Source organism: Tachyglossus aculeatus, chromosome 16, assembly GCF_015852505.1.
Source record: "Tachyglossus aculeatus isolate mTacAcu1 chromosome 16, mTacAcu1.pri, whole genome shotgun sequence".
Taxonomy (NCBI): Eukaryota; Metazoa; Chordata; class Mammalia; order Monotremata; family Tachyglossidae; genus Tachyglossus; species Tachyglossus aculeatus.
In genome coordinates this window covers 48,053,086-48,080,564 of record NC_052081.1, presented here as the reverse complement: position 1 = coordinate 48,080,564, position 27,479 = coordinate 48,053,086, and the positions used below count along the sequence as shown (strand labels likewise).

Genomic DNA, 27,479 nt, shown 5'->3' with positions numbered 1-27,479 from the left:
ACTTCACTGTACCTCAGTTACCTCACCTGTAAAATGGGGATTAAGACTGTAAACCCCATATGGGACAGGGACTGTGTCCAGCCTGATTATCCTGTATCTACCCCAGTGCTTGGAACAGTGATGGGCACATAATAATAATAATAATAATAATAATGATAATGGCATTTGTTAAGCGCTATGTGCAAAGCACTGTTCTAAGTGCTGGGGAGGATACAAGGTGATCAGGTTGTCCCATATGGGGCTCACAGTCTTCATCCCCATTTTACAGATGAGGGAACTGAGGCACAGAGAAGTTAAGTGACTTGCCTAAGGTCACACAGCTGACAACTGGCAGAGCCGGGATTTGAACCCATGACCTCCGACTCCCAAGCCCGGGCTCTTTCCATTGAGCCACGTTGCTTCTCTTAGTAAGCACTTAACAAATAAGCACTTAACAAGCACATAGTAAGCACTTAACAAATAAGCGCTTAGTACAGAGAAGCAGCGTGGCTCAGTGGAAAGAGCACGGGCTTTGGAGTCAGAGGTCATGGGTTCGAATCCCGACTCCGCCCCATGTCTGCTGTGTGATCTTGGGCAAGTCACTTAACTTCTCTGGGCCTCAGTTACCTCATCTGTAAAATGGGGATTAAGACTGTTAGCCCCACGTGGGACAACCTGATCACCCTGTATCCTCCCCAGTGCTTAGAACAGTGCTTTGCACATAGTAAGTGCTTAATAAATGCCAATTATTATTATTATTATTATTATTATTATTATTACAGTGCTTTGCTCACATTAGGCGCTCAATAAATGCAATCAAATGAATGAAATATCACAAAAAACAAACAAACACTGGGCTGCTGCACCCAGACTGATCTTACAGGACCCAGGTTCCATGTTGGGGTGAACTGGGATTCACTCCCATGGCCAAGTAAGCCCTGCTGGGGTTGTCCCAGGGACCCCCATGCCCTAGCCCCCATCCCCACCCCAAAATCCACACCATTCCTTACCTTGGATGAAAACTTCCCCGCCTCTTCCACGGCGACTTGTCCGTTCTGGAAAAGAAAGAAGAGAAAAGGGGTTAGCGCCCGGCACGGAGGGTCTGTTGGGGGGGACTGGATGCCACACCAGTCCCGGGGCATAGGGAATGCCCAGTGCCAGGCCCCGGAGGGGATGCACCAGGAAAACCGAGGAGCATGGCAGCATTAAGGCGGAGGGAAGAGATATGCCCTAGGCACAGGGGAAAACCCACTGATCCAAGAGGGCCGAGGCGGCGGCACTAAAGTGACCAGGGAGATGGCCATCCATCAGGGAAGGCTTATCGGAGGATCCATCGATCACTCATATTGACTGAGGAGGAGGCAGTTCTTCAGGAGACTCTGAAGGTGGGTGAGGTGGGGGTTAGTTAGCCGGTCAGGCGTATTTATTGAGCGCTTACTGCGGGCAGAGCACTGTATTAAGCACTTGGGAGAGTACAAGAGAACGAAAAGAAGCAGAGAAGCAACGTGGCTCAGGGGAAAGAGCCCGGCCTTTGGAGTCAAATCCCGGCTCTGCCCATGGTCAGCTGTGTGACTTTGGGCAAGTCACTTCACTTCTCTGGGCCTCCGTTCCCTCATCTGTAAAATGGAGATTAAGACTGTGAGCCCACCGTGGGACAACCTGATCACTTTGTCACCTCCCCAGCACTTAGAACAGTGCTTTGTACATAGTAAGCGCTTAATAAATGCCATCATCATCATCATTATTATTATTATTATTCATTCAATCATATTTATTGAGCGCTTACTGTGTGCAGAGCACTGTACTAAGCGCTTGGGAAGTACAAGTTGGCAACATATAGAGACAGTCCCTCCCCAACAACGGGCTCACAGTCTAGAAGGGGGAGACAGACAACAAAACAAAACAAGTGGACAGGTGTCGAGAAGTCAGAACAAATAGAATTAAAGCTAAATTCATTCATTCAATCGTATTTATTGAGCGCTTACTGTGTGCAGAGCACTGTACTAAGCGCTTGGGAAGTACAAGTTGGCAACATATAGAGACAGTCCCTCCCCAACAACAGGCTCGTCTAGAAGGGGGAGACAGACAACAAAACAAAACAAGTGGACAGGTGTCGAGAAGTCAGAACGAATAGAATTAAAGCTAAATGCACATCATTAACAAAATAAATAGAATAGTAAATATTTACAAGTAAAATAGAGTAATAAATCTGTACAAACATATATACAGGAGTTGTGGGGAGGGGAAGGAGGTAGGGTGGGGGGCATGGGGAGGAGGAGAGGAAAAAGGGGGCTCAGTCAGGGAAGGCCTCTTGGAGGAAGTGAGCTCTCAGTAGGGTTCTAATCCCAGCTCCACCACTTGTCTGCTGAGTGTCCTTGGGCAAGTCACTTCATTTCTCTGGACCTCACTTACCTCATCTGTAAAATTCATTCATTCATTCAATCGTATTTATTGAGCGCTTACTGTAAAATGGGGATTGAGACTGTGAGCCCCACATGGAACAGGGACTGTGTCCAACTCGATTTGCTTGTATCCATCCCAGCGCTTCGTGCGACGCCCGGCACATCGTATTCGCTTAAATGCCATCATCATTATTATTATTAGTGCACTCTCCCAAGCACCTAGTACAGTGCTTTGCAGAAAGTAAGCGCTCAATAAATATGATTGAATGAATTTGCATTTGACCCTTCCGGCAGGCAGGCAGGAAGGATGGAAGGACGGTCCTCTTTAGGGCCTCCCTGTGGTTCTCAGGGACCCCGGAGCCCAGCTGGTTGGGGTCTCCTCCCTTCAGGGCCTCAAAGCCGGACTAAGACCCAGCTTGTTCGCTGGCTCCTTCATCAATCATCATCATCAATCGTATTTATTGAGCGCTTACTAAGAGCAGAGCACTGTACTAAGCGCTTGGGAAGTACAAGTTGGCAACATATAGAGACAGTCCCTACCCAATAGTGGGCTCACAGTCTAAAAGTGGGCTCCTTCCTTCCCTCCGTCCATCCTCCTCCCTCCCGGGGCCTTCTGGACCTTCCCGCTCCCAGGGGAGAGCACTGCGTGCTTGGCCATCTGCGGAGTGCCAGGGCAGACCCCAGGCGCATCCCCTCGCGGCTGGGGGAGGGGGCGGAGGAGGTGGGGGGTCAGCGCCGCCCCTTCCTTCCCACAAAAGACAAACACTTCTGACATCCCAGGAAGCAGGGGAACAGATGGAGGGGCTGGAGAGGGGGAACAGGAAGCAGCTTATCCAGGGTCGATTTGGATCCTTGGGCCGAAGGCCCTGTGCCCTGCTGAGGGCCCGCTTCACCTCGATGGCCACATCTCAGAAGCCCTCTCCGTAGGATATTCTGTTGTCTGTCTCCCCCTTCTAGACTGTGAGCCCGTTGTTGGCTAGGGACCGTCTCTATAGGTTGCCAACTTGTACTTCCCAAGCGCTTAGTACAGTGCTCCGCACACAGTAAGCGCTCAATAAATACGATTGAATGAATGAATATTAATTGGGGCGTTTATTGAGCTCTTACTTTGTGCCAGGCACTGTATTAAGCACTGGGGTAGATTCAAGATAATCAGGTTGGACACTTCCTGTCCCACATAGGGCTCACAGCCTTACTCCCCATTTTGCAGATGAGGAAACTGAGGCACAGAGAAGCGAGGTGACTTCCCCAAGGTCACGCAGCAGACAAGTGCTGGAGTCAGGATTAGAACCCAAGTCCTCTGACTCACAGGCCCGTGCTCTTTCCACTAGGTCAGGATGATCTAGGGATCACTCAGTACAGTCTCACTCTCTCTTCAGAGGGCTGGTGGGGACGGTCCCCTCTCCTCCAGGAGACCTTCCGTGACTAAATCCCGCCTTTCCTCTTCTCCCATTCCCTTCTGCGTCATCCAGACTTGCTCCCTTTATTCATCCTCCCTTCCCAGCCCCACAGCACTTATGTCCATTTCTGTCATTTATTGATTTCTACTCATGTCTGTCTCCCCCTCTAGACTGTCAGCTTGTTGTGGGCAGGGGATGTGTCTGCTTATTGTTCTACTGTACTCTCCCAAGAGGTTAGTAATAATAATAATAATAATGAGGGCATTTGTTAAGCGCTTACTATGTGCCAAGCACTGTTCTAACCGGTGGGGAGGATACAAAGCCATCAGGTTGTCCCATGTGGGGCTCACAGTCTTCATCCCCACTTTACAGATGAGGGAACTGAGGCCCAGACAAGTGAAGCGACTTGCCCAAAGTCACACAGCTGACAAGCGGCGGAGCCGGAATTAGAACCCATGACCTCTGACTCCCAAGCCCGGGCTCTTTCCCCTGAGCCACGCTGCTTCTCTTGCTTGACACACAGTAAACACTTAAATACCATCACCATCATTATTATTATTATTAATTTTTTAATGGCATTTATTAAGCGCTTACTATGTGCAATGCACGGTTCTAAGCGCTGGGGAGGTTACAAGGTGATCAGATTGTCCCACAGGGGGCTCACAGCCTTCATCCCCATTTTCCAGATGAGGTAACTGAGGCCCAGAGAAGTGAAGTGACTAGCCCAAAGTCACACAGCTGACAATTGGCGGAGCCGGGATTAGAACCCATGACCTCTGACTTCAAAGCCCGGGCTCTTTCCACTGAGCCATGCTGCTTCTCCAATTAATTGTACTCTCCCAAGCGCTTTCCACAGAGCTCCGCATGCAGCAAGCGCTCAATAAATACCACTGATTGAACGATTGATTTACGATCACACCTGGGGATTCAGAGGAGGCTGGGGGCTGACCCCCCAACAGGGTCTCTCCGCCCTACAGCTCCGCTTAGCCAGTAGCCCCCCCTGCCACTAAAAGTCCCCTCTCCCCAGAGAAAAGCCAGCCCCGTGGCCACAGCCCCATCAGGAAGAGAATTTGACTCCCAACTAGACAAGGTCACCCAGCCAAAGCGGAGGGCCAGGGCCCCACCTAACTCATTCATTCAATCGCATTTATTAAGCGCTTACTATGTGCACGGTACTAAGTGCTGGGGTGCGTACCATAGAACAACGAACACATTCCCTGCCCACAACACGCTTACGGTCTAGAGGGGGGAGACAGACATTAATGGAAAGAAGTAAAGTTCAGACATGGAGAAATGAATCTAAATAAATAAATTACAGCTCTGGGGCCCTTTCTCTTCCAGCTCCAAGATGTGCCCTGGCTCCAGTATCAGCAGCAGTACCTGCGAGTTGGAGCTCGGTTACAAGGCCCCGGGCGAAAGCTGACACTCCGTGTCCTGGAGAAACAGGAGGGTTTCTGTTCTCCTGTTGAGTCCTCCTGTTCCTCCCCGCCTTCAAAGCCTTATTGAAGGCCTACCTCCTCCTAGAAGCCTTCCCTGACTAAGCCCTCCTTTCCTCCTCTCCGACTCCCTTCTGCCTTCCCCTGAATCGCTCCCTTTATTTGTCCCCCACCTCAGCCTCCCAGCACTTATGTCCATATCCGTCATTTATTGATTTATGTTCCCCTTTTCTCCCCCTCTAGACCGAAAGCTCATCGTGGGCAGGGAATGTTTCATTCAATCAGATTTATTGAGCGCTTACTGTGTTTAGAGCACTGTTTCTATGCTTCTATCCACTCTGTTGTATTGTAATAATAGTAATAATGGCATTTATTAAGCACTTACTATGTGCAAAGCACCGTTGTAGGAGCTGGGGAGGTTACAAGGTGATCAGGTTATCCCACGGGGGGCTCACAGTCGCAATCCCCATTTTACAGATGAGGGAACTGAGGCACAGAGAAGTGAAGTGACTTGCCCAAAGTCACACAGCCGACAAGTGGCGGAGCCGGGATTTGAACCCATGACTTCTGACTCCAAAGCCCGGGCTCTTACCACTGAGCCATGCTGCACTGAACTCTATTTGCCCAAGCACTCAATACGGAGCTCTGCACTTGGTAAGCACTCAATAAATACCACTGATTGATCGACTGATCCACCCCCGCCCCAAACCAGCCCTGCTCCCCTCATCCTCATATATATGTATATATGTTTGTACATATTTATTACTCTATTTATTTTACTTGTACATATCTATTCTATTTATTTTATTTTGTTAGTATGTTTGGTTTTGTTCTCTGTCTCCCCCTTTTAGACTGTGAGCCCACTGTTGGGTAGGGACTGTCTTTATATGTTGCCAACTTGGACTTCCCAAGCGCTTAGTACAGTGCTCTGCACACAGTAAGCGCTCAATAAATACGATTGATTGATTGATTGATCGTCACCCCCAGGACCAGCTTCATCCTGGAGGGTCTCGGCGCGCTTTTTGAAAGCGGTCGTCCCCTTTCCGGTGTTACCTGCCCAGAGGCAGGAGGATGGACTGGATGAACTCTCTGGTGTGGGACCCCCATAGCGCCTACCTGCTCTGCCTCAATCAATCAATGGTATTTATTGAGCGTTTACTGTGCGCAGAGCACTGGACTAAGCGATTGGGAGCGTACGATATAACAACAGAGTTGACCAGGTGGCTCAGGATCCGGGCTGCCCGGGCCTCCCCCTCGCTCCATCATCATCATCAATCGTATTTATTGAGCGCTTACTATGTGCAGAGCACTGTACTAAGCGCTTGGGAAGTACAAATTGGCAACATAATTGGCTCCAGACCGGGTGGGGGCATCTGAGGAGGCAGGAGAGCCCCCGGGCCGCACCCAGCGAAGCCTCCGGACCCCGCAAGACACAGGCCACCCCAGCCCGGCGCCAGAAGTCCTGGCTCCTGGCATCTCCGGAGGGGGGAAACCGGCTCCCTCTCTATGCCCGTGGAGAGCGGCCCAGTTAACACAATCGGCGGAGTTGAGGTCGTCTGCCTGGCACGGGGCGAGGGGGAGCAGGGACTGGATCCCGGCCCGCTCCCAGTTCTCCCTGCCACACCCCAACGTCCACCGCACCGAAACCTCCTCCCTCATCCGGTGGCGGGGGGTGATGGGGGGGATCGGGCGGGAAGACCGCAAAAGGCCTCACCCCAAGAGAGCCGCTGGAAGCGGGATCCCAAGCAAACTGTCTCGAAGAACTATTCTGGATTCCCTCAGGCGGGACTGCCCCCCTAACCCCTTCACCCTCCACCTTGCCCATGGAGCTTGGGCTTCCCCCTCCCCACTGTCTGGCTTGGCTCTGTGGGGAGGAAGGAGAGTCCTCTCTCCCCTGTTCCCCGCCATCCCTCCTCCCCTGAGCCCTTCCATCCCACCCTCGCCGGCGCGCCCCCGGCCTGGATCTGAGGGCTCAGTTCCCTGCCCCCGGCCACCCTCACGGGCCTGGCGAGGAAGGACACCACTGCGTGGGGCAACGTCAAAGCCCAGGCCTACCCTGAAGCCATGGCAAAGGTACAGAAAATCTGAGCACCCCCCTGGCAGGATGGGGTGGGAGAGGCGGTGAGCCGGAGAGGGGGGTGCCAAGGTGGAATACCCCTCCAGCCCCCATTAGACCCGTGGAGAGAGGAGGAACTGGGCTCAGGGCCACCAAGGCTTGGAGACGCCAGAGGCTGAGCCGTGGAAGACTGGTGACCCCAAGCCCCTTGCCCCTGGGGGAGTCCTCCTCCCCACCCCTCTACCACGGACAAGGTACACGTGGCAGGGCGTGGGCCAGGTGACCTCCCCCGGGGTCGGAGGGTGAGAGGCCGAACCCGTGGCCAGATGGGCGGCTACTGGAGTTGGCCGACATCTCATGGGGTCATGGCAAGACCTCCTGCACTCTGGGCTCCTGGTCCCCAACTCCCACTGGTGGGCCCAGAGGAGGTGCCACCCGCTACCTCTATGCCAGCCATTGGTAGGCAGCTCCCCTGGCAGCTTCCTGTGCGGGCCCGTCGGGGAAGGGAGGGCAGGGAGGAGTTGGAGCCGGAAGCGGCAGGCGGCACCCATCCCGGCCCTGCCGCCCAGCTAGGACTTTTGTCCCCTGGGGGCACTGAGCTGGGGGCTGGGCAGGACAGGGTGAAGGAGGGAGAGAGGGGAGGGCATCTGTGAGCCAGGACCTGGGAGGGGCTGACGATGACTGTCAGCTAGTCTAGGGGCTAGACTCTGAGCCCACTGTTGGGTAGGGACCGTCTCTATCAATCAATCAATCAATCGTATTTATTGAGCGCTTACTGTGTGCAGAGCACTGGACTAAGCGCTTGGGAAGTACAAGTCGGCAACGCATAGAGACAGTCCCTACCCAACAGCGGGCTCACAGTCTAGAAGGGGGAGACAGAGAACAAAACCAAACATACTAACAAAATAAAATAAATAGAATAGATATGTTGCCAACTTGGACTTCCCAAGCGCTTAGTCCAGCGCTCTGCACACAGTAAGCGCTCAATAAATACGATTGAATGAATGAATGAAACCCCAGGCCTGGGCTGCCCCTGGGTGGCAGCGAGTTGGGGGTGCCAGGCTGGGCCCCAGGGACCCTCAGCCCCAGGAGGGTGAGCAGGGAAAGGGAAGTTAGGAGAGGAAGGTCCCCCTTACTAATGCTAATGGTGGCATTTGTTAATCAATCAATCAATCAATCGTATTTATTGAGCGCTTACTGTGTGCAGAGCACTGGACTAAGCGCTTGGGAAGTCCAAGTTGGCAACATATAGAGACAGTCCCTACCCAACAGTGGGCTCACAGTCTAAAAGGGGGAGACAGAGAACAAAACCAAACATACTAACAAAATAAAATAGAATAGATATGTACAAGTAAGATAAATAAATAAGTAAATAGAGTAATAAATATGTACAAACATATATACATCATCATCATCATCAATCGTATTTATTGAGCACTTACTATATGCAGAGCATTGTACAAAGCGCTTGGGAAGTACAAATTGGCAACATATAGAGACAGTCCCTACCCAACAGTGGGCTCACAGTCTAAAAGGGGGAGACAGAGAACAAAACCAAACATACTAACAAAATAATATATACATATATACAGGTGCTGTGGGGAAGGGAAGGAGGTAAGATGGGGGGATGGAGAGGGGGACGAGGGGGAGAGGAAGGAAGGGGCTCAGTCTGGGAAGGCCTCCTGGAGGAGGTGAGCTCTCAGTAGGGCCTTGAAGGGAGGAAGAGAGCGAGCTTGTTAAGCGCTTCCTATGTGCCCAGCACCGTTCTAAGCGCTGGCACGGACCGGGAGCCCACCGGGTTGGGTGGGGACCGTCTCTAGATGTGGCCAACTTGGATTTCCCAAGCGCTCTCCATCAATACGATTGATTGATTGATCGATTGAGTGGAGTGGTAAGGGGGGGGGGGGGGCCGGGCCGGGGGCGAGGAGGGGCTGTGGCTGTGCCGGGCCGGTCCTGCCCACAGGTGCCCACCTCCCCCACGTCCCCGCTCTCACCTCCGGGTCCAGCGGCACCAACTCCATGTCCGGCCACGGCTGGGCGAGCTGGGCGAGCGGCATCGTGGCGGCCCCGCCCGTCGCCCACCCGCCGGCCCCCTCTGCCCCCCGGCCCGCCCGCCCGCCCGCCCGCACCACTTCCACCGGGGCCCCGTCCGTCAGCGGGCCCCCCGAAGGGCGGGCCTGGCCTTCACTCGCCCCATTGGCCACCTGGCGACCAGGGGGCGAGGCCGCCAAGGGGGCCAGGCCCCTCCCCAGCCCAGGCGACAACCAAACAGGGCCTGCCTTCGGCTGCTTCGACAGGAGCAGCGTGGCTCCGAGTGGACACAATAATAATAATGGTATTTGTTATGCGCATACCATCATCATCATCAATCGTATTGATTGAGCGCTTACTATGTGCAGAGCACTGGACTGAGCGCTTGGGAAGTACAAATTGGCAACATCTAGAGACAGTCCCTACCCACCAGTGGGCTCACAGTCTAAAAGGGGGAGGCAGAGAACAAAACCAAACATACTAACAAAATAAAATCAATAGAATAGATATGTACGAGTAAAATAGAGTAATAAATATGTACAAGCATATATACAGGTGCTGTGGGGAGGGGAAGGAGGTAAGATGGGGGGGATGGAGAGGGGGACAGGGGGAGAGGAAGGAAGGGGCTCAGTGTGGGAAGGCCTCCTGGAGGAGGTGAGCTCTCAGTAGGGCCTTGAAGGGAGGAAGAGAGCTAGCTTGGCGGAGGGGCAGAGGGATTGGGGGCATTCCAGGCCCCGGGGAGGACGTGGGCCGGGGGTCGATGGCGGGACAGGTGAGAACGAGGTACGGTGAGGAGATTATGTGCAAAGCAGTGTTCTAAGCGCTGGGGGGCTACAAGGTGATCAGGTTGTCCCACATGGGGCTCACAGTCTTCATCCCCATTTTCCCGATGAGGTCCCTGAGGCCCAGAGAAGTTAAAGTGCCCAAGCTGACAAGCTGAAGCTGCGTGGCTCAATGGAAAGAGCCCCGGCTTGGGAGTCAGAGGTCAGGGGTTCGAATCCCGGATCCGCCACATGTCTGCTGTGTGACCTTGGGCAAGTCACTTAACTTCTCTGAGCCGCAATCAATCGCTCGTATTTATTGAGCGCTTACTGTGTGCAGAGCACTGTATTAAGCGCTTGGGAAGTACAAGTTGGCAACATATAGAGACAGTCCCTACCCAACAGTTACCTCATCTGTAAAATGGGGATTAAGACCGTGAGCCCCCCGTGGAACAACCTGATCACTTTGTAGCCCCCCCAGCGCTTAGAACAGTGCTTTGCACATAGTAAGCACTTAACAAATGCCAACATTATTATTATTATTATTATTAAGTGGTGGTCGGGATTCGAACCCACGATCTCTGACTCCCAAGCCTGTGCTCTTTCCACTGAGCCACGCTGGAAATAATAATCAATCAATCAATCAATCGTATTTATTGAGCACTTACTGTGTACAGAGCACTGTACTAAGCGCTTGGGAAGTACAAGTTGGCAACATATAATAATAATAATGGCATTTGTTAAGCGCTTACTATGTGCAGAGCACTGTTCTAAGCGCTGGGAGTGGATACAAGGTGATCAAGTTGTCCCACATGGGGCTCACAGTCTTAATCCCCATTTTACAGATGAGGTAACTGAGGCTCAGAGAAGTGAAGTGACTTGCCCAAGGTCACACAGCAGACATGTGGCGGAGCAGGATTCGAACCCATGCCCTCTGACTCCAAAGCCCATGCTCTTCTCCACTGAGCCACGCTGCTCCTCTAGAGACAGTCCCTACCCAACAGCCGGCTCACAGTCTAGAAGGGGGAGACAGACAACAAAATAAAACATGTGGACAGGTGTCAAGTCGTCTGAACAAATAGAATTAAAGCTAAATGCACATCATTAATCAATCAATCGTATTTATTGAGCGCTTACTGTGTGCAGAGCACTGGACTAAGCGCTTGGGAAGTTCAAGTTGGCAACATATAGAGACAGTCCCTACCCAACAGTGGGCTCACAGTCTAGAAGGTGGAGACAGACAACAAAATAAAACATGTGGACAGGTGCCAAGTCATCTGAACAAATAGAATTAAAGCTAAATGACCATCATTAATCAATCAATCGTATTTATTGAGTGCTTACTGTGTGCAGAGCACTGCACTAAGCGCTTGGGAAGTACAAGTTGGCAACATATAGAGACGGTCCTTACCCAACGGTGGGCTCACAGTCAAGAAGGGGGAGACAGAGAACAAAACCAAACATATTAACAAAATAAAATAAATAGGATATGTACAAGTAAAATAAATAGAGTAATAAATACGTACAATCATTAACACCCTTGGGAGAGGACGATATTACAATACAGTCGTGCCGGTCTACATTCCCTGCCCTCAGGAGTTCATATTCACAATGACTAAGAGTAGGAGGAGGGAAAACGGAGACTATGGCAGAGGAAGGCAACGATATCTTAGGCCGAAGTGGATGGATAAGTCATTCGATGAACTCCTGAGCAATTTGAGAGGCACATGTGCTGAGGCAGGCTGTAGGGTGGATGCCACGATGGGGGATAAATTAATCAGGAAAGTCTTCCTGGAGAAGGTGGGATTTCAGGAGGGCTGGCAGATTTTACAGGTGTGTGCGTGTATGCGTGGAGGGGGAAATAAATCTCACATCTTCCCACCATTTGCTCCCTGCTTCCCCACCCCCTGACCTCCAACTGAGCTCTTTGCAGGGCAATCAATCAATCAATCGTATTTATTGAGCGCTTTCCGTGTGCAGAGCACTGTACTAAGCGCTTGGGAAGTCCAAGTTGGCAACATAGAGAGACAGTCCCTACCCAACAGTGGGCTCACAGTCTAGAAGGGGGAGACAGAGAACAAAACCAAAAACAGGGCAGGACTTCTTCCCTTTATTCATTCCCCACTCCAGGCCCCACAGCACTTTCGTCTGTATCTGTCATTTTTTTTTTCCTCCTATTAACGTCTGTCTTCCCCTCTAGACTGTAAGCTCGCTGTGGTCAGGGAATGTGTCTGTTTATTGTTGTATTATGCTCTCCCAAGCGCTTAGTTCAGTGCTCTGCACACAGTAAGCGTTCAATACGAGAAGCAGCACGGCTCAGAGGAAAGAGCCCGGGCTTTGGAGTCAGAGGTCAGGGGTTCAAATCCCGGCTCCGCCAATCGCCAGCTGTGAGACTTTGGGCAAGTCACCTAACTTCTCTGGGCCTCAGTTACCTCAACTATAAAATGGGGATTAAAACTGTGAACCCCCCAGTGGGACAACCTGATCACCTTGTAACCTCTCCAGCGATTAGAACAGTGCTTTGCACATAGTAAGCGCTTAATAAATGCTATCAAAAAAAAAATAAATACGACTGAAGGAATGAATGAATGATGGTATTTGTTAAGCACTATGTGTCAACCACTGTTTTAAGTGCTGAGTACTGCTCTAAGTGCTGAATAATAACAATGTTGGTATCAGAAGGTCATGGGTTCTAATTCTAGCTCTGCCACTTTTCTGCTGTCTGACCTTGGGCAAGTCACTTCACTTCTCTGGGCCTCAGTTACCTCATCTGGAAAATGGGGATTGAGACTGTGAGCCCCACGAGGGACAGGGACCGTGTCCGACCTAGCTTGCTTGTACTCACCCCAGCGTTCAGTACAGTGCCTGACACATAATAGGCACTTAACAATACCATTATTAATTAGTACAGTGCTCTGCACATAGTAAGCGCTCAATAAATACGATTGATTGATTGATTGATAAAGGGTCAGCCAGGGCTGTCCGCGGGGCAGGGAGGAGGCTACTCCAATGGCTCTGACGGCAGGGAGAGACCCCAGTCCCTCTGCCCTGTCCCAAAGCTGGGGGTGGGGAAGTTGCTTGTAGCTCTGATTGCTTCGGAATGGGGAAGGGATCCGGGGCCCCCCCTGGTTGCCATGGCAACCACCCCATTCCCCCAGCCCTATCTCCCCCGTATCATTTCCCCTCTGATACCAGAATGGGGCCTCGTTTCCGGGACTCGTCCATTTGGCCCGGGCCCCTTAGGGCCCCCAGAAGACCCCAAACTCAATCCAGCGCTCTCCCTCTGGACGCCCCTCTTCCCGGATGTCCCCCTTCCCGAGCAGACCGGCTTCAGGCCTCAACCAGGGGCGATTCAGTCTGCACAGTCCGGGAGGAAGGGCAGGCTCCCCCCAAGGTATTGGGGGGTGGGATGGGGGGCCTAAGGGTCTGGTCAACTGTCCCCAACCCATAGGGGCCCAGAGCGGCAGGGAAGCCTTGAAGCAATTAAACAGGGCCTACTCTGGCCCTTGCCCAGGCCCGCCTCCAGCCTGCCCCAGTCCGGATTCCTCCCTTCTCACTGTCCATTGTGCCCGTGGCGTCCAGGCCGCCCACTACCCCTCACCCACCAGCCCGCCGGTCCTCAGTGGCTCCCGGCTACCATGAGGTTCATTAACCCCTCCACTGCCCACAGCCTGGGCTCTTCGCCCTCCGCCCCCCGAGCCCGCCGGGAGCCCGGCCCGGAGCCTCGGATGGACAGTCTTTTAGACTGTGAGCCCACTGTTGGGTAGGGACTGTCTCTATATGTTGACAATTTGTACTTCCCAAGCGCTTAGTACAATGCTCTGCACACAGTAAGCGCTCAATAAATACGATTGATGATGATGATGATGATGACAAAGGGGACGCAGAGGGGACCCTGCCCCCCACCCCCAGCAGCAGCAGCAGCAGCAGGATACCCATCTCCCTCAGCTCTCCCTCCCTTCTGCGTCACCCTGACTTGCTCTCTTTGCTCTTTCCCTCTCTCCCCCCCCGCCCCAGCACTTATGTATATATCTGCCATTTTATTTATTTATAGCGCTGCCTGTTTACTTGTAATAATGTCTGTCTCCTCCCCCCAGACTGTGAGCTCATTGTGGGCAGGGATTCTCTCTCCTTATTGCTGTACTGTACTATCCAAGAGCTTAGTCCAGTGCTCCGCACACAGTAAGCGCTCAATAAATATGATTGAATGAATGAAGGAATGACACTTCCTGAACCCTGAGCGGGAAGAGAGTGGGAGCGGGGCGGGTGTCCTCCATCCAGCCTCCTCCCCTTTCCCCAGGGACCCAAGTGACCGGTCAACCCTCTCTGCTGCCCTCCCTCATCCCCACATATTGATTCCCTCCTAACCTGACGTCCCCTCCCCTTCATTCATTCATTCAATCGTATTTATTGAGCGCTTACTGTGTGCAGAGCACTGTACTAAGCACTTGGGAAGTACAAATTGGCAACATATAGAGACGGTCCCTACCCAACAGCAGGCTCCCCTCCACCCCAGTGGGACCTAGAGTCTCCGGGGGACTTCCACCCAGGAGGCCCAGGGGGAACTGGGGGCCCCTTGATGTACAGGGGAGAGGGAAGCAGCATAATAATAATAATAATGAAGGTATTTGTTAAGCGCTTACTATGTGCCAAGCACTGTTCTAAGCACTGGGGTAGATACGAGGTCATCGGGTTGTCCCCCGTGGGGCTCCCAGTCTTCATCCCCATTTTCCAGATGAGGTCACTGTGGCACAGAGAAGTGAAGTGACTTGCCCAAGGTCATGCAGCTGACAAGTGGCGGTGGTGGGATTAGAACCCATGACTTCTGACTTCCAAGCCCGGTCTCTTTCCACTAAGCCACGCTGCTTCCCATGGCCTAGGGGCAAGAACACAGGCTTGGGAGTCAGAGGTCATGGGTTCTAATCCCTGCTCAGCCCCTTGTCTGTTGTGTGACCTTGGACAAATCACTTCACTTCTCTGTGCCTATTTATCCTATTTATTTTATTATTTATTCTATTAATTTTATTATTTATTCTATTTATTTTACTATTTATTCTATTTATTTTATTTTGTTAATATGTTTTGCTTTGTTCTCTGTCTCCCCCTTCTAGGCTGTGAGCCCACTGTTGGGTAGCGACCGTCTCTATATGTTGCCAACTTGTACTTCCCAAGTGCTTAGTCCAGTGCTCTGCACACAGTAAGCGCTCAATAAATACGATTGAATGAATGAGCCCACTGTTGGGTAGGGACCGTCTCTATATGTTGCCAACTTGTACTTCCCAAGCGCTTAGTCCAGTGCTCTGCACACAGTAAGCGCTCAATAAATACGATTGAATGAATAAATAATAATAATGATGGCTTTTATTAAGCGCTTACTATGTACAAAGCACTGTTCTAAGCGCTGGGGAGGTTACAAGGTGATCAAGTTGTCCCACGTGGGTCTCACCGTCTTAATCCCCATTTTACAGATGAGGTAACTGAGGCCCAGAGAAGTGAAGTGACTTGCCCAGAGTCACACAGCTGACATTTGGCAGAGCTGGGATTTGAACCCATGACCTCTGACTCCAAAGCCCGGGCTCTCTCCACTGAGCCACGCTGCTTTTCATTCATTCATTCATTCATTCATGAATGCGCCTCGGTTATTTCATCCGGCAAATGGGGATTAAGAGTGTGAGCCTCTTGTGGGACAGGGACTGTGTCCAACCCGATTACCTTGTACCTGCCCCAGGGTTTAGAACAGTGCTTGGCACATAGTAAGCTCTTAACCGCTAATCTCCTCACTGTACCTCGTTCTCGCCTGTCCCACCGTCGACCCCCGGCCCACGTCATCCCCCTGGCCTGGAATGCCCTCCCTCTGCCCCTCCGCCAAGCTAGCTCTCTTCCTCCTTTCAAGGCCCTGCTGAGAGCTCACCTCCTCCAGGAGGCCTTCCCAGACTGAGCCCCTTCCTTCCTCTCCCCCTCGTCCTCCTCTCCATCCCCCCATCTTACCTCCTTCCCTTCCCCATAGCACCTGTATATATGTATATATGGTTGTACATATTTATTACTCTATTTATTTATTTATTTATTTATTTTACTTGTACATTTCTATCCTATTTTATTTTGTTGGTATGTTTGGTTCTGTTCTCTGTCTCCCCCTTTTAGACTGTGAGCCCACTGTTGGGTAGGGACTGTCTCTATGTGTTGCCAATTTGTACTTCCCAAGCGCTTAGTACAGTGCTCTGCACATAGTAAGCGCTCAATAAATACGATTGATTGATTGATTGATTGATTGATTAACAAATGCCGTGAGCCCATTGTTGGGTAGGGACTGTCTCTGTGTGTTGCCGGTTTGTACTGCCCAAGCGCTTAGTACAGTGCTCCGCACACAGTAAGCGCCCAATAAATACGATTGAATGAATGAATGATTATTTATTATTATTATAGGGGTCTGGGGCTGGGGAGGGGGAGAAGGAAGGGGCTTTGTCTGAGCATGGAGGTGTGGAAGAGAGGAGGGGAGGAGAGGAGGAGGAGGGTGGAGGAGAAGGGAAGGGGCCGCATGGCGCTGCCAGAGTTGGCTGAGGGCCCATCAGGTGCGCCGGCTCAGGACGGAACCTGCTCGGCTCTTACCTGGGCAGCGGGCCAGAGCGGACGGGAGGGGCCGGCCGGAAGGCGGAAGGCCCTGAGTTGGGAGGAATCAGCAGCGGTACCACTCCGGGGACGCGCGAGTAATCTGGGGACGTAAGGCAGCAAGTGGGATTGAAGGTAGACTTGAGGTAAAACACCCTTTCTAGACTGTGAGCCCACTGTTGGGTAGGGACCGTCTCTATATGTTGCCAACTTGGACTTCCCAATCAATCAATCAATCAATCATATTTATTGAGCGCTTACTATGTGCAGAGCGCTGTACTAAGCGCTTGGGAAGTACAAATTGGCAAGCGCTTAGTACAGTGCTCTGCACGCAGTAAGCGCCCGATAAATACGATTGATTGATTGATTGATCTTACCTGAGGAGGGGTTGAAATTTCCTCCTTGGGCAACTTGAATCAATCGATCAATTGTAGTTATTGAGCGCTTACTGTGTGCAGAGCACTGTACTAAGCACTTGGGAAGTACAAGCCGGCAACATATAGAGACAGTCGAGCAGAAGCATCATGGTGTGTTGGAGAGGCCTGGGAATCAGAAGGTCATGAGATCTAATACCGACTCCGCCACGTGTCTGTTGCGTGACCTTGGGCATTCATTCATTCATTCAATCGTGTTTATTGAGCGCTTACTGTGTGCAGAGCACTGGACTAATCGCTTAGGAAGTACAAATTGCAAATCACTTCACTGTGCCTCTGTTACCTCATCTGTAAAATAGGGATTGAGACTCTGAGCCCCCCGTGGGCTGTGTCCGACCCGATTTGCCTGTATCCACCCCAGTATAGTATCTGGTACACAAATACTGCAATTATTATTGTCCTCCGACTCCTCTCCCCCTCCCCACAGCACCTGTATAAAAGTTTGTACAGATTTATTACTCTATTTATTTTACTTGTACATATTGACTATTCTATTTATTTTATTAATGACGTGCATCTAGCTTTACTTCTATTTATCCTGATTGCTTGACACCTGTCCACATGTTTTGTTTTGTTGTCTGTCTCCCCCTTCTAGACTGTGAGCCCACTGTTGGGTAGGAACCGTCTCTATAGGTTGCCAGCTTGTACTTCCCAAGCGCTTAGTACAGTGCTCTGCACACAGTAAGTGCTCAATAAATACGATTGAATGAATGAATGAATGAATGAATGAACTCCTCACCTTTATCTTCTGGGAAAAAGAAATAATGATTGTGGTTTTTGTTCCCTTCAAAGCCCTACTGAGAGCTCACCTCCTCCAGGAGGCCTTCCCAGACTGAGCCCCCTCCTTCCTCTCCCCCTCCTCCCCATCCCCCCGCCTTACCTCCTTCCCCTCCCCACAGCACCTGTATATATGTTTGTACAGATTTATTACTCTATTTATTTATTTTATTTGTACATATTTATTCTATTTATTTTATTTTGTTAATATGTTTTGTTTTGTTGTCTGTCTCCCCCTTCTAGACTGTGAGCCCGCTGTTGGGTAGGGACCATTTCTGTATGTTGCCAACTTGTACTTCCCAAGCGCTTAGTACAGTGCTCTGCACACAATAAGCGCTCGATAAATATGATTGAATGAATGAATGAATGTTCAGTGTTGATTGTGTGCCAAGCACCGCACTAAGCGCTGATCATTAGGTTAGACACAGTCCGTGTCCCATGTGGGGCCCACAGTCCAGGAGGAAAAACTGGTATTGACTCTCCTTGAGGCAACTGAGTCACAGAGACATTAAGTGATTTGCCCAAGGTCACGGTAGACAACTGGCAGAGCCAGAATTTGAACTAGGTCCTCTGGCTTCCGGGCCCATTTTCTTTCCACTAGGCCACACTGGCTCCTAAATGACTCATCTCAGCCCCCCACCCGCATCCCCGGGGAAACAGAGTCAGTGCTCTCTCCCCTTCCCCACCCCACAGCACTTGTGTATAGTTGTACATATTTATTATTCTATTTATTTTATTAATGTGTCTATATCTATAATTCTATTTATCTATTTTGATGCTATTGATGCCTACCTGTTTTGTTTTGTTGTCTGTCTCCCCCTTCTAATAACGATAATAATTATGGTATTTGTTAAGCGCTTACGATGTGCCAAGCACTGTTCTAAGCGCTGGGGTAAATACAAGGTAATCAGGTTTTCCCTCGTGGGGCTCACGGTCTCAATCCCCATTTTCCAGAGGAGGTAACTGAGGCCCAGAGAAGTGAAGTGACCTGCCTAAGGTCACACAGCAGACAAGTGGTGGAGCCGGGATTAGAACCCATGACCTCTGTCTCCCAAGCTCGGGTTCTTGCCACTAGGCCATGCAAGACTGTGAGCCCGCTGTTGGGTAGGGATTGTCTATATTTGTTTCCAAACTGTTCTTTCCAAGCACTTAATACAGTGCCCTGCACACAGTAAGCACTCAAGAAATTCATTCATTCATTCAATCGTATTTATTGAGCACTTACTGTGTGCAGAGCACTGTACTAAGCGCTTGGGAAGTACAAGTTGGCAACATATAGAGACGGCCCCTACCCAACAGTGGGCTCACAGTCTAGAAATCATTCAATAAATACGATTGAATGAATGAATGAAGCGGGCTCCAGGGGTCTGTCTTCCCCAGAGGTCGACCCGAACCGTCTCCGGACGTGGGCAGGGAGTGTGTCTGCTTGTTATTGTAGTGTACTCTCCCGAGCGCTTAGCACAGCGTGGCTTAGTGGAAAGAGCCCGAGCTTTGGAGTCAGAGGTCATAGGTTTTAATCCCGGCTCCGCCACTTGTCAGCTGTGTGACTTTGGGCAAGTCACTTCACTTCTCTGTGCCTCAGTTACCTCATCTGGAAAATGGGGATGAAGACTGTGAGCCCCACATGGGACAACCTGATCACCTTGTATCTACCCCAGCGCTTAGAACAATGCTTGGCACACAGTAAGCGCTTAACAAATGCCAAAATTATTTTTTAGAGAAGCAGCATGGCTCAGTGGAAACAGCCCAGGCTTCGGAGTCAGACGTCATGGGTTCTAATCCGGCTCTGCCACTTATCAGCTGTGTGACTTTGGGAAGTCACTTCACTTCTCTGTGCCTCAGTTCCCTCATCTGTCAAATGGGGATGAAGACTGTGAGCCCCACGGGGGACAACCTGATGACCTTGTATCCTCCCCAGCGCTTAGAACAGTGCTTTGTACATAGTAAGCGCCTAACAAATACCATCATCATCATCATCATTACAGAGCATTGCACACAACATTAACAAATACCATTATTAGGGGAAGCAGCGTGGCTCGGTGGAAAGAGCATGGGCTTTGGAGTCGGAGGTTGTGAGTTCAAATCCCGGCTCTGTCACTTGTCAGCTGTGTGACTTTGGGCAAGTCACTTCACTTCTCTGGGCCTCAATTCCCTCATCTGTAAAATGGGGATTGAGACTGTGAGCCCCCCGTGGGACAACCTGATGACCTTGTATCTACCCCAGCGCTTAGAACAGTGCTTTGCACATAGTAAGCGCTTAACAAATACCAACATTATTATTATTATTACCATTATGAACAAGCGCTCAATAAATACGAATGAATGAATGAATGACTCCACTCTCCCGTAGGGGCTGGCGTTTCGCGGGCGCCGCCTCGTGGCCGAAGGCAGAACGGCGCTCCGAGCCGCGGGGCAGGGCGAGGGAGGTACGGCTGCCTCTAGTTAGGGCCTAATAATAATCATAATGGCATTTATTAATAATAATAATAATAATAATGGCATTTTTAAAGCACTTACTATGTGCAAAGCACTGTTCTAAGCGCTGGGGAGGTTACAAGGTGATCAGGTTGTCCCACGGAGGGCTCACAGTCTTCATCCCCATTTGACAGATGAGAGAACTGAGGCCCAGAGAAGTGAAGTGACTTGCCCAGAGTCACCCAGCTGACAATTGGCGGAGCCAGGATTTGAACCCCTGACCTCTGAGTCCAAAGCCCGGGCTCTTTCCACGAAGCCATGCAGCTGCCTAGTGGCTAGAGCCTGAGCGTCAGAAGGTCAGGGGTTCTAATTCCGACCCCGCCACTTCTCTGTTGGGTGACCTTGGGCCGGTCACTTCACTTCTCTGGGCCTCAGTTCCCTCATCTGCAAAATAGGGATGAAGACTGGGAGCCCCATGGGGGACAGGGACCGTGTCCAACCCGATCATCTTGTATCTACCCCAGTGCTCAGAACAATGCACCGCGGCTCAGTGGAAAGAGCCTGGGCTTTGGAGTAAGATGTCATGGGTTCGAATCTCAGCTCTGCCAATTGTCAGCTGTGTGACTTTGGGCAAGTCACTTAACTTCTCTGTGCCTCAGTTACCTCATCTGCCAAATGGGGATTAAGACTGTGAGCCCACGTGGGACAACCTGATCACCTTGTAACCTCCCCAGTGCTTAGAACAGTGCTCTGCACATAAAATAATAATAATAATAATAATAATGGCATTTGTTAAGCGCTTACTATGTGCAAAGCACTGTTCTAAGCGCTGGGGGGGGATACAATGTGATCAAGTTGACCCACGTGGGGCTCACAGTCTTAATCCCCATTTATAGAGATGAGGTAACAGGCTCAGAGAAGTTAAGTGACTTGCCCAAAGTCACACAGCAGACTTGTGGTGGAGCTGGGATTCGAACACATGACCTCTGACTCCAAAGCCTGTGCTCTTTCCACGGAGTCACGCTGCTTCTACATAGTAAGTGCTTAATAAATGCCATTAACAAACAAACAATGTCTGGTAAGTGCTTAACAAATGCCCTTATTCATTCATCCATTCAATCATATTTACTGAGCGCTTATTGTGTGCAGAGCACTGGACTAAGCGCTTGGAAAGTACAATTCGGCAACGGAGACGATCCCTACCCAACAACGGGCTCACAGTGTAGAAGGGGGAGACAGACAACAAAACAAAACAAGTAGACAGGTGTCAAAACCGTCAGAATAAATTCGAATTATAGCTGTACGCACATCATTAATAAAATAAATAGAACAGTAAAAATGCACAAGGAAAATAAACAAAGTAATAAATATGTAAAAAATATATACGAGTAATGTGGGGAGGGGAAGGGGATAGGGCAGGGGAGGGGCGAAGGGGAGGGAAGGAGGAGAGGAAAAAGGGGGATTAAGACTTGTGAGCCCTAAGTGGAACAGGGACCGTGTCCAACCCGATTGTCTTGTATCTCCCCCAGCGCTTAGAACAGTGTCTGGCACATAGTAAGTGCTTAACAGGTGCAATTATTATTATTGAGTGCTTATTGAGCACTCAATGTTATTAGCAGCGTGGCTCCGTGGAAAGAGCCCCGGCTTGGGAGTCAGAGGTCATGGGTTCTAATCCCGGCTCTGCCACTTGTCTGCTGTGTGACTTTGGGCAAGTCACTTCACTTCTCTGAGCCTCATCTGTAAAATGGGAATGAAGACTGTGAGCCCCATGCGGGACAACCTGATCACCTTGTTTCCCCCCAGTGCTTAGACCAGTGCTTCGCACGTAGTAAGCGCTTAACAAATGCTGTCATTATTATTAGTAGTATTATTAATTAGTATTATTATTAACCTGCTTGAAATTCATGCCAATCTTTCCTCGGCAGCATTTCACCCATAGGCTCACTCCCCTGGTTCAATCAATCAATCAATCAATTGTATTTATTGAGCGCTTACTGTGTGCTAAGCGCTTGGGAAGTACAAGTTGGCAACAGTTCAAGCCCTTGGACTGTTGTATCGGCCTCCTGGCTGGCCTCCCTGCCTCCACCCTCTCTTCCCCGGGGAGAGATGTGCCTTCAATAAGGCTTTGAAGAGTCGGGAATGTCACTGTCTGTCCTATGAAGGGGAACAGCATTCCCGGCCAGAGGCAAGAAAGTGCTCTGCACACAGTAAGCGCTCAATAAATATGATTGATTGATTGATTAAGTGGCGAGACAGGGAGATCGAGGTCACTTGAGTTGACTGAGTAACTTTCTGACCGTTGGCTTCAAGGAGAAGTCACGGTCATGGGTTCTAATCCCAGCTTCACCACTTGACTGCTGTGTGACCTTGGGCCGCCCCATAGCACTTGTGCGCGTTTGTACATATTTATTATCCTATTATTTCTTTTAGGAATGATATGTATCTATCTATAATTCTACTGATCTATTTTGATGCTATTGACGACTGTCTACTGGTTTTGTTTTGTCATCTGTGTCCCCCTTCTAGACTGTTAGCCCATTGCTGGGTAGGGGTTGTCTCTATCTCTTGCCATTTTATACTTTCCAAGCACTTAGTACAGTGTTCTGCACTCAGTAAGCGCTCAATAAATACGAACGAATGAATGAATGAATTTCACTTCTCTGGGCCTCAGTTACCTCATCTGTAAAATGGAGATTGAGACTGTAAGCCCCCCGTGGGACAGGGATCATATCCAACCTGATGATCTTGTATCTACCCCAGAGCTTAGTACAGTGCCTGGCACACAATAAGCACTTAATAAATACCATTGGAAAAAAAAGTAGCGTGGCCTAGCGGAAAGAGCCTCACTCTGGGAATCAGAGGTTCTAAGCCCAACTCTGCCATTTGATTGTTACGGGACCTTGGGCATGTCACTTAACTTCTCTGGGCCTCAGTTTCCTCATCTGGAAAATGGGGATAAAAATACCTGTTCTCACTCCTATTTAGACCCTGAGCCCCATGTGGGAAGGGGACTATCTACCTCATTTATTGGCCCCCCTCACCCCCTAGTCGCTCCCACTCTTAACTCCCCCAAAGCCCACCTCCTGGCTACCCCCACCACCAGTTGTCTCCTGGGTCTGGAATCCTTTCGCCCCAAAACCTACGGACCTCGACCCTTGCCAAGTCCCACCTCCTCCAGCAAGTCTTCCCTGATTAATTCTCAACACCCCAAATCGTATCAACTCTTCAGCCCCCTTTTACACTTTCCTGTTGATTGCCGGATTTGTGAGCATCCTTAGCATCTGTGCATAATCAATCAATCAATCATATTTATCGAACACTTACTGGGCCCAGAATACTGTACTAAGCGCTTGGGAGAGTACACTATAACAATAAACAGACTCGTTCCCTGCCCACAACGAGCTTACCATTTAGAAGGGGAGACAGGCATTAATAGAAAGAAATTACGGATATGGATATAAGTGCTTTTAGTCTTTTAGACTGTGAGTCTAAAAGTCTTCTAGACTTTTAGACTGTGAGCCCTTTTAGACTGTGAGCCCACTGTTGGGTAGGGACTGTCTTTAGATGTTGCCAACTTGTACTTCCCAAGCGCTTAGTACAGTGCTCTGCACACAGTAAGCGCTCAATAAATACGATTGATGATGATGAAGTGCTGAGGAGCTAGGGGATGGTGTAAAAATATTTGGTACTTCTATGTGGGCAGGGAACATATTTTGGATTTTATTATTATTATTATTAGATTGTGACCCCTCGAAGGCCCAGGACCATATCTAAATTCTCACCCAGGTATTTTTTTCTCAGTGTTTAATACAGTGTTCTGCACACAGAAAGCACTTTATAAGTACCAATACCACCATTACTACTAGCCCATGGACTGATATATCAACTCATTCAATATTGTAAATTGAGCATCTACCATGTGCAAAGCCCTGTGCTGGGTGCTTACCGCTTACTGAGCGTCATCCTGGGCCCTGGGGAAAAGAAGAAAGATGATCATGAGGAAGTGGGCTTGGCCCACGGGGGAATCTGAATCTGTCAGTTTCCCAAGTCAACTCAGCGATCAGTCTTTAGCCTTGGGCTCAGCGTTTGGGCGAGATGGAGTGAACAGCCAACCCAATGCTTAGAACAGTGTTTAGCACATCCTGGGAAGCAGCATGGTGTAGTGAATAGAGCACCGGCTTAGTAGTCAGAAGGTCATGAGTTCTAATCCAGGCTCCACCACTTGTCTGCTGTGTGATCTTGGGTAAATCACTTCCCTTCTCTGTGCCTCAGTTACGTCATCTATAAAATGGGGACTGTGAGTCCCACATGGGACAACCTGATTACCCCAGTGCTTAGAACAGTGCTTGGTATATAGTAAGTGCTTTACAAATACTTTCATCATCATCATCATCAATCATATTTATTGAGCGCTTACTGTGTGCAGAGCACTGTACTAAGCGCTTGGGAAGTACAAATTGGCAACATATATAGACAGTCCCTACCCAACAGTGGGCTCACAGTCTAATTATTATTATTATTATTATTATTATTATAACAGCCAGTGCCCATAGGGATCTTAGAGCCTAAAAAGGAAAAAGACAATAATAGAAATGAATTACACATATGGACACAAGAGCTGTGGGGCTGTGGATGGGGTGAATAAAGGGTACAAATCCAAGTGCAAGGGTGACATTCCTCACGTCTAATCCAAATTCCTCCTGCAGCAAGACCAAACAGTCTGAGGTGAACCCCGGAAAGGATATTATCGAGACCGATTCCCATCGGCTCCGCTGAAGGAAGCAGATATCATCATCAATCGTATTTATTGAGCGCTTACTGTGTGCAGAGCACTGTACTAAGCGCTTGGGAAGTACAAGTTGGCAACATATAGAGACAGTCCCTAATCAACACGCTCTCCTGGCCCCCCTCCCACTTTTGTGAGTACCCCGTTGTCACATTGTGGTTCCCCGGGGGTGCCCTGAAAGTTCCTCAGAGCAGGCCGGGCAGGAGCTGCCAGCTGCCAGAACCCAGACCCCATGAAAGAAGGGAATTCTACCTCCTCCTAGCTCTCTGGCCGTTCGTTCTCAGACTCTTTCAAGGACTCCTCCTCTGCCTCCCACCCTCTAAGTGTGGGAGTCCCTCAGGGCTCAGTTCTGGGTCCCCTTCTATTCTCCATCTACACCCACTTAATTGGAGAATTCATTCGCTCCCATGGCTTTGACTATCTTCTCTAGGCAGCTGATTCCCAAAACTGCATCTCCATCCCTGACCTCGCCTCCTCTGCAGTCTCAAACTCCCTTCTGCCCTTAGGACATCTCTACTCCGATGTCCCGTCGGCACCTCACACTCAACAAGTGCAAAACAGAACTCATTTTCCCACTCAAACCCTGCCCTTCCCGTGATTTTCCCATCCTTATAGACACCACCGTCCGTCATCCTCTTTTTCATAAGCACGTAAGTTGGGCATTATCCTTAACTCTAATTCAACCCACATATTCACCGTTATCCATCCTGTTGTTTCTATTACTACGTCTCTAAAATCCACCCTTTTCTCTCCAGCCAAACTGCTACCACACCGATCCAAACGCTGATGATATCCTGCTCTGACACGGCGTCAGCCTTCATGTTGACCTCCTTGCCTCGGGTCTCTCCTCACCCCAGTTCCACTTCACTCTGCCGCCCGAATCATTTTCTACAAAAACATTCAGCCCACCTCTCCCCGCTCCTCAAGAACCTCCAGTGGTTGCCCATCCACCTCCGCATCAAACGGCAACTCCTCACCATCGGGTTTAAGGCCCTCAATCAGTTTTCCTCCTCTTTCTTACTAACAATCCAGTCCGCCTCCCCACATGAACGCTCAGTACAGTTCCTAGTACTAGAGAAGCGCTCGATCCACAGGTCTCAGACTCCGAAATCAGAGCTACACCACCCTCGTCCTGGAAAATCCAGCTCTGGCCCGTCTCCCGGCAACACGTGGAAGTTGTCCCGAGGGACATGAAGGGAGATGGGATTACTGGGATGTCAGGTAACCCCAACCCCAACCTCAAAACCCACGGCCCCTCCCGACTCACATCCTCTCTGCTCCGAGTTTCCGATGGTCAGGACGGAATTCAACGGCTCTAGTCCTGAAGGTGAAGGAATGGAGTTCAGGGAAGTCAGTATTCACTGCCATTAGCAGTGGGGAGGTCAGTTTTTTTTTTTTGGTGGGGGCGGGGAGGGGATCTTAGGAAACAGGATGGAATTTGAACCTGTCAGGAAGGAGTTGGTAGTCGGTTTCTGCAAGACCAAGCCGCCCCTCCCATGTAGTCACAGCCCAGCCCCAGTCTGGGATCCGTGGCCCTTCACATCCGAAGGAGCTGGGCAAGGCAAGGAGCTTGTCGGAGAATGCCAATCTATTGTCACTAAAGGGCTTTCTGTGGGTGCATGCCAGCATCCCGCTCGGAGCCCTTCGGGGTCTGTTGCTCCCTGCCATCCCTTCCCTGACACAATATCAAGTAAAACTATGCTGACCCACAGCTGTCGCTCGTAGAGGTAAGATGGCAGGGAGTAAGGTGCGGCTAACAGGTCAGAGACCACACAGCTTAGGATCGTATCTGTGCTGGGGACCAGATGCTCAGAGAAACCAGACGCTGGCAACCCCCACGTGTCCTACACCCATGACCCCTTTCCCTAACCCTCTCTGGAACTGTGTCCTTGTCAACTTTTCGGCACTAATTCTAATGGCATTTTTTAGTTCCTTTGTGCCAAGGGCTCTATCAGGCACTGGGGCAGATACAAGACAATCAGGTTGGCTACAGTCACCGCCCCCCTAATCTAGAGGGGAGGGAGAACCGGTATTGAACACCTATTTTACGGACCAGAGAAACTGAGGCACAGACAAGTGAAGGTCACCTAGCCGGCACATAGTGGAGTCAGGATAAGATCCCAAGTCTTCCGATACCCAGAGCCAGGCTCTTTCCACTTGGCCACACTGCTTTTGGGGATGGTATGCCCGGGTGGGTCAGTATCCCCTTTGGGGATGGACGGCAGGCCGATAGGAGGGTCGGGCTGGCTACAGGTCAGGTCCGGGGGGCCACCCACCCTCTCTTTTCCATTCTGAGGGTGGAGGGGGCCGCCTCACCTGAGCGCGTCCCTCTGTAAAGGCTGGGGACCCTCGCTAAGGCTCACATGGAAATAGGAAGCGATGATGGAGAAGAG

At 50.4% G+C, this 27,479-nt stretch overlaps 1 protein-coding gene across 2 annotated transcripts in view; it reads right to left on the bottom strand.

Moving 5' to 3' along the window:
* The window catches only part of RPS6KA1 (ribosomal protein S6 kinase A1), a 51,990-nt gene extending 42,657 nt beyond the window's left edge, over window positions 1-9,333 (bottom strand). For both annotated transcript variants that reach the window (XM_038757748.1, XM_038757747.1), the window contains exons 1-2: window positions 9,268-9,333; window positions 990-1,034 (exon numbers count right to left, since the gene is read on the bottom strand). Coding sequence is in view for 1 of the 2 variants with exons in the window: in XM_038757747.1 (XP_038613675.1) it covers window positions 990-1,034; window positions 9,268-9,330 (108 nt within the window). In the remaining variant the exon portion in view is untranslated. The remainder of the gene's footprint in view (window positions 1-989; window positions 1,035-9,267) is intronic.
* Between the last annotated feature and the right edge of the window lie 18,146 nt (window positions 9,334-27,479).